Source organism: Myotis lucifugus, unplaced genomic scaffold (genome assembly GCF_000147115.1).
Source record: "Myotis lucifugus unplaced genomic scaffold, Myoluc2.0 scaffold_1, whole genome shotgun sequence".
NCBI lineage: Eukaryota > Metazoa > Chordata > Mammalia > Chiroptera > Vespertilionidae > Myotis > Myotis lucifugus.
Window position 1 is genome coordinate 1,962,261 of NW_005871049.1, and position 12,911 is coordinate 1,975,171.

The following is a 12,911-nucleotide window of genomic DNA, read 5'->3' on the forward strand; positions in this document are numbered from 1 at the left end:
TCTCTCTCTCAAATCAATTTTTTAAAAAGATTTTTTAAAGATATTAAGAAACCCTGATTGGTTTGGCTCAGTAGATAGAGCGTTGGGCCTGCGGACTGAAGAGTCTCAGGTTTGATTCCAGTCAAAGAGCACATGCAAGGGTTGCTGGCTCGATTCCCAGTAGGGGGCATGCAGGAGGCAACCTATAAATGTTTCTCTCTCTCATCATTGATGTTTCTATCTCTCTCTCCCTCTCCCTTCCTCTCACACACACATATATATTAAGAAAAATATAGCAGGTCCTAAATAATCATAGCTAGCATTACAAAGCAAGTGCTCTATGTCAAGCAGTGTTCTAAGATTTACACATACCAGCATGTCTACTTTTTGCAACCACTTCTTGGGGGTGATACATTATCATTATACCTGTTTTGCTGAGGAGAACATGAAGATACAGATGGAGTAACTTGCCAGAGCCATGTGTGATGAGGTTGAGCCCTGCAATCTGTACTCTGAATCACTTCACCACGACCACCACCTCCCCGCCCACACCCCACCCCACACTCAGTATCTTTCTCCATGCTCAAAGAAGAGAAGACCTGAAGAGGAACCTGGTGAGTCCAAAGGGCTTCTTCTGAGGAAGGGAGCTGAGACCTAAGAATGAGATGGAACTAACCAGACCTAGAGAGAAAAAATCTTTTCTGGAAGCAGGAACCACAAGTGCAAAAGCAGGGTGGGCACAAGGAAGAAATGGAGATGCGCCCAGGGGCAGGTCCTGCCTAGCATCTTTAAAGGAAGCTATTGGAAACTTTGAAAGGGGTGGTTGTGATTGGCACAGTCAACCACAAAATACATACGGAGTCAGAGTGTATTTTACTATCACCCGGAAGGTTGTGCAGAGACTGGATGGGGATGGGGGCAGAGGCAGTGTGCTAGCCACCACACGGCGACTACGCAGAAGACGGAGGAGCCAGGCTGGGCCAAGGTCTGCAGAGGCGAGCGGGTGAGAACTGCAGGGTCTTGTTCCGGAGGGGTGTCGAGCAGGAGATGGAGAGCAAGGACCAGACTGGAACTTCGAAGTCTGGCCTGAATGGGGCAAAAGAGGCGGAGTCTGAGGGTGTGTGCTGCAGGCTGGGCGGGGCCTTTGGGATTAGGCTGATCCGTCGGTCGCTCAGCGCTATGGGTTCGGGAACTGGTCTCCAGGTGGGTGGGATTCTGCGCCACTCGCAGCCACGCGGCTGTCAGGACAGCAGGTCCAGGAGGGGCCGGGCCCGAGGTGGGCGGGGCGCTGGGCCGCCCGGCTCCACGCGGCTTTCGCGAGCGCATTCCCAGCTCTCCGGCCCCAGGCGGAGGAGCGCCCTGGCTGAGTCCTCGGTCCCCGCTGGGCTAGGGGATCGGCCTGGCAGGAGCTAGGACCAGGGACACAGAAGACCCAGGTGAGCCAGGACCCTGTGCCGGGAGTTGTCCCGCGGAGGCTCCAGGTGTACCGGGACCCGATGCGGACCCTGGCTGCGCTCCCAGCCGCCAGGGGGCGAGCGGCGATGGGGCTCCGGGAGCTGCCCCATCCCTGCAATGGGGACCCGGGCGTCCGCTCGGCAGGGTGGGTGGAGGGGGGCGGTAAATCAGTAACCCGCAGTGCACACAGGGCCTTTTGTCCCGCTCCGTCCAAAGAGCACCCTGGCCGCGGAGCTGGTTACTCATTGCCCACCCGGGCGGGGGCGGACAGGCTGTCTCTGCTGCTCCTCCTGGGGACCCGCCGACTTGCACCTCCCCCCAGGGTGGCGGAGTAGGGGTGACGGAGGAAGAGCTCGCTGATCCTCAGCTGCTGGAGTGTCTGCGCGCCCCGAGTGGAGATGAGAAAGCTGAGGCTCGAGGAGGTGCAGTCATTTGCCCAGGGTCCCCCAGCGCTTGAATGCGGGAGGTTGGCAGCGAACCCTGGACTACCTGGTGCCAGAGTCGGGCACTGCGGTCCCCTGTCCGCTTGTGACCTTGCTAAGGACCCTGGGGTGATGAGGTCAGGGTAGCCTGAAGGTGAAAATATAACGTCCCCAACCGGAGCTGTGAACCCAGAGAGCTGAGCTCTCTACAGAAGTGAGGGTGGGGGATTTTACCAGGAGGGGCACGGAAGCGGGGTGGGCACAGAGAGAGTGGCATCTGAGCCAGGTGGAGAAGAGAAATGGGACACAGAGGTCAAGAGACAAGATGTGCCCAGTTTTGAAAGCCAGTGGCTTCAGTGCTGAAGGTACTGAACGGGCAGACTGTGCAACCTGAGTGGCCCAGGCTGGGAGGGAGGTCTAGGATGCTGTACAGTGTGGACTGGATCCCGCTGGGCACAGGCAGCCATTAAGGACTTGTAAGCTGATGAGGAGGGGGTTGACATGGCAGCCTTGTAATTTTTAAAGCCTGCTGGAGAATGGAGGCTGGGGAGCCCAGGGAGATGTTTGCAAAGGCCCACGCTACAGATGACTATGGCCTGCCCTGAGTCCAGGAAGCGGAGGTGGGATAGACTGGAGAAGGATTGAGAAGGCAGAATGGACTGGCAATGGGGCAGGGTTGAGGTGAGGAGATGAACAGAGCTGATGCTCCAGCTGCAGGGGCAACCCCGGGAAGAGGGAAATAATGGCTTTGCCCAGGACAAGCCAAGTGCCCCCTGCCTCAGAGCCAGAGCTGGACAGGGGGCTGTGGCTGAAGAGAGAAGGTGTGGTGGGCTTCCTGGGCAAGGTAGACCCAGAGAAACCAGTACCCCCAACTGTCACCCAGCCCCAGGTAATAGCCAGTGGGTCTCCAGGTGTGCTGGTCACCCTCTTCCCCTGCCCTAGCTGACGCTCAGTGTTGAGTGCTCCTTTGAGGGTAAGGAGACATCCTTGGCGGCATTTGGAAGAGGATAATCAGATGGGGTGGGTGTGTGCATCACACCTGACAAGACCTGGGGGTGCCTGGTGGAGGGCAGATCCTGGGTGACAATTACAGGGAGGGGATGGGGAAGGAGACCATTCCAACATTCTGTGTACCCAGCCCCTACACATATTCTCTCTTTTTAAGAAAAATATATTTTATTGATTTTTTATAGAGAGGAAGGGAGAGAGATAGAGAGTTAGAAACATCGATCAGCTACCTCCTGCACACCCCCTACTGGGGATGTGCCCGCAACCAAGGTACATGCCGTTGACCAGAATCGAACCTGGGACCCTTCAGTCTGCAGGCCAACGCACTATCCACCAAGCCAAACTGGTTAGGGCTACGTACATTCTCTTTTATCCTCAAAGCAGTCCTGTGAGGCCAGCAACCCAAACATGGCCATGGACAAGCAAGTTGGTAAGAGCTAGGATTTGAGCTTGGCTCTGTCAGACACCAGAGTCTACATTTTTTACAAGAGGCTGCATTGTCTCAGATGGAATTGTGGGGACACAAAAAGCAGAGATATTCCCAGGGTGCAGTTCTGGTTCAGAAGAAGGAAGAACTGCTGGCCATGGAGTGTGCTGCCTTGTTAGTAGTAAGTGCCCTGCTACTGGAGGTATCCAAAGCTGGTCATGGAAATGTCAGCAATGCTAATGAGGAGTGGGGATCAGATCAGATAGCATCCAGATGCTGAAGTTTGGCCTTGTATTATGTTTCAGATTTTGTTTTTTTTGCTCTTCAGAAATAAATGCATTTATTCAGCAAAAAATAAATCATGTGTGCTAAGAGTGAGCAGAAGATATGTTTCCATTCTCTGCTTGCCTCCAAGGAAAGAATCCCAAAACTGCCCTTGCTGTGAACTCGTGCCAAGGTCTCAGCAGGACCAGTGCAGAGCAGGAAGCCCCGCCCACCCCCGCCCCCCCTTGCACAACCTACTGTGCGGCAGCCTTGGGCTCTGCAACAGCGGACCAGCTTCCAGTCTGCCCTGCTGCTGCCTGGCGGTGGGGGGGCTTGGAAGTGGCCAGCCATTTCCTGTCTCAGTTTCCTCATCTGCAAAATAAGGGAAGAGCACCAGCCAAGGTGCACATGAAGCAGGAACTCTTCTCCCTCCCTGTTTCAGGAAGGCCATCGGCGGAAAGCCCAGCCTGGGCCCCATGAGCAACAGGAAGAAGATGCAGTTGCTGCTGGTCCTGTTGGGGGTCCTCCTGAGAGCACTCTGGGCTCCAGCTTTGTCCTTTGAGACCTCTGAGGAAATGGAGCTGGGTATGACCTCTAAGGTGGGAGAGGGTGGCAGGGGTGGGAAGAGTTGGCACCAAGAGGGGGCTGAGCAAAGCTGGAGAGAATCCTGGCCCAGGCCCTGGGGAGGTGGCAGCAGGTGGCAACCATTGAGACTCAGTGTCTGGCTCCCAGAAAGCATCCACCTATCTCTGTGTCCACGAAAGAGGACTGGCCTTGCAGGGCCCAGGGCCCTGAGCTGGGCTGCAGAGCTGGTGGTGAGCCCCTTGGATGTGTGTGTGTGTGTGTGTGTGTGTGTGTGTGTGTGTGTGTTCTGTGCAGTGTGTGTGGCTTGGGAGGCCCAGGCCTCACGTGTGGTGTATGCACTGGGAGGGTATTATGCCTTGGAGTGGTGTGATGTGTGTCCTGTAGCATGCTCCTTGTGTGTGCGCGTGCGTGCGTGTGTGTGTGTGTGTGTGTGTGTGTGTGTGTGTGTTGGACAGTGTCATGTTCAGCCCAGCAGGTGTGCTACTCACCGTGTGTGTGATGTGCATCAGAGGCATGGCCTTACCTCTGCATGTAGCATCTAGAGCATGTGGTTGTGTGTATGTTGAGGGGCAGTAGGTGTCCAGCATGTGTCTGAGGTGCTCGTGCCCTGCATGTGCAGCATGTTCTATCTATGTGGGGGCTGCCTCAACTGGGGCTGCGGGGCTCACTGACCTCTGCCCTTGGCCCACAGAGCCCTGCCTGGCCCCCAGCCCGGAGCAGCCAGAACAGGAGCTGACGGTGGTCCTTGGGCAGCCTGTGCAGTTATGCTGTGGGAAGGCTGAGCGTGGTGGCCACTGGTACAAGGAGGGCATTCGCCTTGCACCTGCTGGCCGGGTACGAGGCTGGAGGGGCCGCTTGGAGATCGCCAGCTTCCTACCCGAGGATGTTGGGCACTACCTCTGCCTAGCACGAGGCTCCATGTTCGTCCTGCACAATGTCACCTTGGTTATGGATGGTAAGGGGGTCTGGCAGGGGCTAAGGCGTGCCTAGGAAGACACTCTCCTGTCCTGGCCTCATATATCTCCCTCTATCCCTGACATAGACTCCTCGACCTCCAGCAATGGTGATGAGGAACACAATGGCCCTTCAAATAGGCATGTTTACCCACAGCATGGTCAGTATAAGTCCTCAAGGACTCATTTCCCTACCTCCCAGCTGCTCCCTGAGAAGAGACCTGTGTGGAAGCAGGTAGTCACCCTGGGGGCACTAAGTTCTTCCTTCCCCTCCAGCACCCTACTGGACACACCCCCAGCGCATGGAGAAGAAACTGCATGCAGTGCCTGCTGGGAACACCGTCAAGTTCCGCTGTCCAGCGGCCGGAAACCCCACGCCCACCATCCGCTGGCTCAAAGACGGACAGGACTTCCATGGGGAGCATCGCAGCATCGCATTGGAGGCGTTCGGGTGAGTCTCCGGGTTCCAAGGCCCCCTCATACCTATAAACCAACCCCCAGTTCCTTCTTGAATAAAGAAGGCCACTGTGTGGCCCCAGAAGAAGCACTAGGCGGTGGACTTGGACAGCTCTGGTTCAAGTTCCCACTCTGCCACTCTCTGGCAAGTGACTTAGCCTCTCGAGCGACTCCATTTCTAAAGGAGGAAGGATCCCTGACCAGCATCCGTAAGTTTGGGCAGCTCATTCTCATGGTCAGACCCTGCAAGGTCAGCTCCAGGCTGTAATGAGGAAACTGAGGCTCAGAGGGCAAAGGCTGGCAAAGGTGGCACAGCTAAAACTCAGGGCTCAGACATTCTTGGAGTCTTCTCCTTTGTCCCAAAGTCCCTGGCCTTGCCCTCTCCCTCTCTCCCACGCTACTCCCCTCAGGGGCATGGGTTAGTGGCCCCTCGTGGACACTTCCCCTCCCCCCAGCTGCGCCATCAGCACTGGAGCCTGGTGATGGAAAGCGTGGTGCCCTCGGATCGTGGCACATACACCTGCCTTGTGGAGAATCCGGTGGGCAGCATCCACTACAGCTATCTGCTGGACGTGCTGGGTGAGCGGAGGGGCAAGCGAGGCAGTGTGGGGGGTGGAAGCCCAGAATTTGCCCTCAGTTAGAGCCCAGTCTGGCAGGCAACATGGACTGAGTCTTAGATGAGTCACTCAAACTGTTTCAAGTGTGCTGGTGGGCGTGAGGGGCGCACAGAGGGTAACGTGAGCCTGGAGGAGCAGAGATTAGCCAAGAAGAAAAGTAGGGAAGACATTGAGGCAGAGGGCACGGGCTCAGTAAAGGCCTTCAGTGTAAAGACTATAATGCATTTGTGGGGAGATGTATGCCTGGGGTGTGGCATTTCCATGGGGAGCCAGGCCATGAAGGGTTCTGAATGCGAGGCTGAGAAATTGTCCTTGACCCCAAAGGCAATGGGGAGGCATGGAAGGTTTAAGCGGGGTAAGCAGAAGACAGACAAGATCTGAGCTGCATATCAGGAAGGTCTCTCCCTTGAGCTGGGGAAGTTGGAGGCAGGTGACCAGGGTGCTTCTGTGGGTGCCGCTGGTCAGGGTTGACGGCCCGGCCCGGCCCCCAGAGCGGTCCCCGCACCGGCCCATCCTGCAGGCAGGGCTCCCGGCCAATACCACAGCGGTAGTGGGCAGTGACGTGGAGCTGCTATGCAAGGTGTACAGTGACGCCCAGCCTCACATCCAGTGGCTGAAGCACATTGTCATCAACGGCAGCAACTTCGGTGCCGACGGCTTTCCTTATGTGCAAGTCTTGAAGGTCCAGCCCCTGCGGTGCCCGAGCCTTCCCTACCCTTCTCCCATGGTGGGGAGGGTGATTGCCAGCTCCCTTCCTGACCCCAGGCCCTGCTGTGACCCCTGAATGTGTCTCCCATCCCCAGACAACAGACATCAACAGCTCAGAGGTAGAGGTCCTATACCTTCGTAACGTGTCGGCCGAGGACGCAGGCGAGTACACCTGTCTGGCAGGCAACTCCATTGGCCTCTCCTACCAGTCGGCCTGGCTCACTGTGCTGCCAGGTGAGCACCTGAGGTGGCCAGGAGAGGCTTCGGGGTCCGACTCTGATCCAGCAGTGGGCTGTGACCTGCGGGTGGACATTACCCCTTGGCCTGTGGGATCTAAGCTCGGGACATGGCGTGTGGTTTTGTGTTGGATTCTGCATGTAGCAGACCCTCTGCATGTCGACATGTGACTGTCGGTGGGACCCAGGACTATGTGGGACTGAGTATAATTACAGTTTTCTTGGTGTGTGCATCCGTGTGTGGCGGGAGCTGTGAGGGCCTGAGTTAGAGGGTATAGGGCCAGCCATCTGACCACTGACTGGTCAGTTATGTGTCTGTGGACAGAGGAGGACCTCACATGGACAGCAACGGCACCCGATGCCAGGTACACAGACATCATCCTGTACACGTCGGGCTCTCTGGTGTTAGTGGTGCTCCTGCTGCTGGCCGGCCTGTATCGCCGACAGGTGCTCCACGGTCGGCACTCCCGGCAGCCCGCCTCGGTGCAGAAGCTGTCCCGCTTCCCTCTGGCCCGACAGGTACTACGCATCCCGCCCCCGTGTCCCATAGTGAGACTCTCGGCCTGCCATCCCACCGCAGCTCCGTGCCAGCAGGCCAACCAAGTCTCCCACTTTGCAGTTCTCCCTGGAGTCAGGCTCCTCAGCCAAGTCAAGCTCGTCCCTGGTGCGGGGCGTCCGTCTTTCCTCCAGCGGCCCCCCCTTGCTTGCTGGCCTCGTGAGTCTAGACCTCCCTCTGGACCCGCAGTGGGAGTTCCCCCGGGACAGGTATGCTGTGCAGCGTGGGGGTGTGGATGCAGGCTCCAGGCAGGAAGGACGCCCGGACGGTTGAGACCTCAGGTTTCTTGATTTCTAGGCTGGTGCTTGGGAAGCCCCTGGGCGAGGGCTGCTTTGGGCAGGTGGTGCGTGCAGAGGCCTTAGGCATGGACCCGGCCCAGCCTGACCAAGCCAGCACCGTGGCCGTCAAGATGCTCAAGGGTGAGTGTGGCGGCCTGGGGGAGGTACTGTGGCCTTGGGACTAACGGAAGGAGCTCATAGTGCTATCAGGTGAGCACTGGGGGCCAGGAGAGGCTGTCGGATCCCACCCTTGGGCCTGAGGCCCAACTCTGCAAGTCACTTCTGAGCCTCAGTTTCCTCACATGTCCCTACCTCAGGGCCCTAGGTTCATAAAAATTCCTGATGCATAAAATCTTACCCTTTGGGATGATGGTGACTATAAGGATTTGGGGTAACTGGGGTTTACTATCCCCTGTCTGCCCTGACCCTATGTAAGCTTTGGCCTCAAGTAACCTTGTCAGCTGTGTAGGACACCACCTCATTCCCCTCAAGCCACACCCTCGGCCTCCCCCAGGGCCCTTCCCAGGTCTGTCCTGTTGTTTCTACCACTTGAGAACAGCCTTTCTGCTCAAATTCAGTCCCAGCCTCCAAGCAGGAGCCCCAAGGTGCCTAGGCCACTCCTGGAATCTCCCACAGGGGCCTCTCACTGCTGTCTCCCAGGCCCCTCTACCAGAGTGGCCCAAACCACTGTTCTGTTCTCCGCCCCCTTACCCCCAGCTCCTCTCTGCACAGCTGGGGCCACCTGGCACTTTCCCGGAGGCAGAGATTGAGAAATGTGCATTTCAAGGTCTGGTGGGGAGGGTATGTCATTGGCCCAGGGCCACGGGTCAGCCCTGAGGGCCCACCCCTGCTCCACAGCCTTCTTCCAGGCCTCCCCTAGCTGTGCCCCACTGGCGGCTCCCTGAATTCCCAGGCCAGATGGACGCCAGGCCCTGGTCAGACAGACCTCAGGGCGCCAGCCTGCTTTCCGCCCCCAGGAGCTCTCACCCCATTCAGGGACTAATGCCAAGCCCTGCAGACAAGCTTCCTTCCTGTTCAGAGCTCTTCCCCCTCTCCTGTTTCCTGGCCCCTCACCGGCAGGCCTACTTCTTTTAGATCCTTGATTCTTGTTGCATCCTCACAACTGCTCTGAGAGGTAGGGCATGATATGGTATCCCATCTCACACAAGAGGATCCCGGGGTTCAGAGAGGTTAGGTGACTTTATCAAGGCTACGCGGCCTAGTGGGGACTCAGTCCCAGACCTTCTCGACTCCTGGTCCAGCGCTTCATGTCCTCTCCCCCACCCTACAGCCTGCCCTGTGTAGTCACCCTGGCTGTCGCCCTTGCAGACAACGCCTCTGACAAGGACTTGGCAGATCTGGTCTCTGAGATGGAAGTGATGAAGCTGATCGGTCAACACAAAAATATTATTAACCTGCTGGGTGTCTGCACCCAAGAAGGTGGGGTGAAGTGGGCCCGGGCGGGGTCGGTTGTGGCGGGAGCACAGCCTCGGCAGCCTCCCTGTCTCCCGCGCCTGTGCAGGCCCCCTGTACGTGATTGTGGAGTGTGCTGCCAAGGGAAACCTGCGGGAGTTCCTGCGGGCCCGGCGCCCCCCGGGCCCCGATCTCAGCCCTGATGGGCCTCGGAGCAGCGAGGGGCCACTCTCCTTCCCTGCCCTGGTCTCCTGCGCCTACCAGGTGGCCCGAGGCATGCAGTACCTGGAGTCTCGAAAGGTGAGGGCAGTAGCAGCACTCCGGGCCACTGCCGACTGCTCCATCTCCATATCTTTATGACCCTGGCATTCAATGTCTCCAACTTCTCCCTCTCTCCCCTTTCTCATTACCCTAAGTCTTTCTGTATGTAGATTTCAGTCCCTGCCCCATTCCGTCCTCACATGTCCTCACATACTCCCTAACCATAGGCAGGACAGGGAAAGAGGGAACACATGAGAGAACGTGAGGGCCCTGAAGTTGGACTGCTCGGGTCTCCCCTCTGCATCCTGACTTCCTCATCTGTAAAATGGATGATGATCCTTCCCACCAAGGTTACCGTGAGATGCTATGTGTCCTAATAAGCCTAAGTCCCCTGCCCTGTCCCCAGTGCATCCACCGAGACCTGGCTGCCCGTAACGTGCTGGTGACAGAGGACAATGTGATGAAGATCGCTGACTTTGGACTGGCCCGAGGCGTCCACCACATTGACTACTACAAGAAAACCAGCAACGTGAGGGGGGCAGGGCAGAGCTGGGGTGAGGGGGTAGGACCTGTGGGACTGGCACCGATGCCTCCTCCTCTCCCTCCCAGGGCCGCCTGCCTGTCAAGTGGATGGCACCGGAGGCCTTGTTTGACCGAGTCTACACACACCAGAGTGATGTGTGAGTCCTGGATGCTGGGGTCCTGAGTGTCTGCCAGGATCCTTGTCCTACCCCACAGAAAAGGCAAAGCCTTTGCCCAAGGTCGCATAGCCCTGGGACCTGAGTTGAACCAAACTCCAAAAAAAGCTCCTACCCCACCCCCGCTTGGTGAATTATGCCTGCGGGGCCCCCCATCCCAGCCCCAGGAGCAGGGAGCGAAGCTGTGCCCTGCTGAGCCCTGGTTCTGCCTCCAGGTGGTCATTCGGGATCCTGCTGTGGGAGATCTTCACCCTTGGGGGCTCCCCATACCCTGGCATCCCCGTGGAGGAACTGTTTTCACTGCTGCGGGAGGGGCATCGGATGGACCGGCCCCCGAACTGCCCTCCAGAGCTGTGAGGCCATGCCCTACTCTCCCCCACTTTCCAGTCCTCACCCTCTGCTCTGACTTGGCCTCAGGGTCTGGCCCCGGGGAGGGATCAGCACCAACTCCCTGTGACTGCCACCTCCTCGGCCCAGGCCCAGTGGGGAGGTCCTGGCTTCTGTGCCCTTTCACCCACCCCTCACTAGACCCCTCCCCTTCCCAACCTTCCCTGCCCACCCACGAGGGCCATGAGGTCCTCCCTTCACTCAGGCCTGTGGGTGCTTCTGACCCTGCCCACCTCTCAGGTATGGGCTGATGCGTGAGTGCTGGCATGCGGCGCCCTCTCAGAGGCCCACTTTCAAGCAGCTGGTGGAGGCACTGGACAAGGTCCTGCTGGCCATCTCTGAGGAGGTACTCCTCCTCTCCCGTCCCGTGACCACCCTCTGCCCACTCCCCTTTGGGCTTTATCTGAGCTGACTATCAGAGCTGACCAGCACTGTTCCCCGCAGTACCTGGACCTCCGCCTGACCTTTGGACCCTACTCCCCAGCCGGTGGGGACGCCAGCAGCACCTGCTCCTCCAGTGACTCTGTCTTCAGCCATGACCCCCTGCCACTGGGGCCCAGTTCCTTCCCCTGTCCTGGGGTGCAGACTTGAGCAGGAGCAGGAGGTTGTACAGGCAGGACATCCAGCAGCCTGGGGCCTCCTGGCTCTGTTGCAGCCTGGTGGTGCTTGATCTTGGCAGCCCCAGTCCAACTTCAGGGTCCTGTCCAAGGTCTCTGGTTTTGCTTTGGAGAGGTCGGTGCCTGGTCCTGGGGTCCCTAGTTGAGGCTTCCGGCTCTGGCCTTGGGTTCCCAACTCAGAGTTCAACCCTAGTCTCAAGGCCCAGCCCTTGCCCTGGGAGTCATGGCCCGAGCATTCTAATAGCCTAAATATAGGGCTCTGCTTGGCATCCTGGGCCTTGACACTTGATCCTGATTTCAGGGGTTTGGCTGAACCTGGCTGCAGAGCCTGGAACCTCCCTGCTTCCCTACACCAAGAGAGATCTTGGGCCTCTGAACCCCCTTTCCCCAGGTCGCCCCCCACTTCCCCTTTGCTGCTTGTCCCAGCATCTTGGTGGAAGGAGCTTGGCCCCTGTGCGCCTAGCTGACGCTGGAAGCCTGCCGAAAACACAGAAGCAAATGGCCTTTTATAAATTATTATTTTGAAATAAATCTCCTTGTGCCTGATGTGTGCCTTGCATCCCGGATGGAGGGGGGAAAGGGTGGAGGGATCCCCAAGCCGGGGGCTCTGCCTAGGTGACAGACTGACAGGCCTCTGTGCCAGGCCTTGGGTCCCACGTCCACCTCCAGCTGCCTCGGGGTGGACCTCTGTCTTGGTCTGTTTCTCACCGGCACCATCTTGTGTATGTGATGGTGTGAACGGGTGCTATGGGCAGAGGAGTCCACACAGCACCGTCCACGGGGCAGGCCTCCCGTACCCTGTGCACATGCGTGACCTGAGGCTGTTGCCAAGGGAGCTGGCAGTGCCCCTCCCCCATCTGCTCAGCATTAACCAAGCTGACAGTTAACACAGCATGAAAGCCCAAAACCCAACTTCGAGGCTGCCGCCTGCTCCCACGCTCTGCCGCTCAGGCTGGGAGCTTGGGCCGTGCTGCCCCGCCTGCCCTGGCCAGTCTCCCCAGCAGCAGCTGGTTGCTGTCCTCCCTGCTGGACTGCAGCTGTTCCTGCCTGCCCGGTCCTCCCCTAGAGAGCCCTCAAGGCCCTGTTCTCAGATGCCCTTGGGGGGAGGGAGTAGAGAGGCTCAGCTTCCCAGGGCTCTGAGCCTGGAACCTTCCTCAGTCCATCCCAAGGGTTACTGCTGCTGCTCTCCAGCCGCTGAACCATGGGATGAGGATGCCTGGCCCGGGGCCTGGCTTTCTCTCCTGCCCTGTCCTCCTGGCACAGGACTGTCCAGAATTTGGTGCTGGAAGACTGAGCAGCACCTCATGGCCATGGTTCTTTCCTACTCTGGGTCTCCTCATGCCCCATCCGTGCCTCTCTGAGTCACTATGTCCCAAATTGAACTATTCATTTCCCCCCAAAACTGTATCTCCTCCAGGGGCCTCCCTCTCAGAGAAAGCACAGACCAGGAGCCGCGGAAGCACCCCAACCCCCTTCCCGAAGGAGGGGGAAACACAGTGGGAGGTTCAAGGCCTGACGCTTCCAGTACCCGAGGCCAGTGCTGTCATTGGCCAATGGTCACTTCCTTCGCTCGTTTGAGAGGGGGCTCCTG

The 12,911-nt window shown here is 58.2% G+C and overlaps 1 protein-coding gene across 1 annotated transcript; it reads left to right on the forward strand.

The window, feature by feature from the left end:
• The first annotated feature begins 4,031 nt into the window (after window positions 1–4,031).
• FGFR4 (fibroblast growth factor receptor 4) lies at window positions 4,032–11,817 on the forward strand. The gene is given in 18 exon segments (XM_023753772.1): window positions 4,032–4,140; window positions 4,832–5,095; window positions 5,183–5,254; window positions 5,370–5,515; window positions 5,518–5,544; window positions 6,005–6,128; window positions 6,658–6,848; window positions 6,970–7,108; window positions 7,436–7,629; window positions 7,730–7,875; window positions 7,964–8,085; window positions 9,274–9,384; window positions 9,467–9,657; window positions 10,025–10,147; window positions 10,228–10,298; window positions 10,532–10,669; window positions 10,944–11,049; window positions 11,148–11,817. Coding segments are annotated over 18 exon segments (2,421 nt in total). The 3' UTR covers window positions 11,295–11,817.
• Window positions 11,818–12,911: the final 1,094 nt, after the last annotated feature.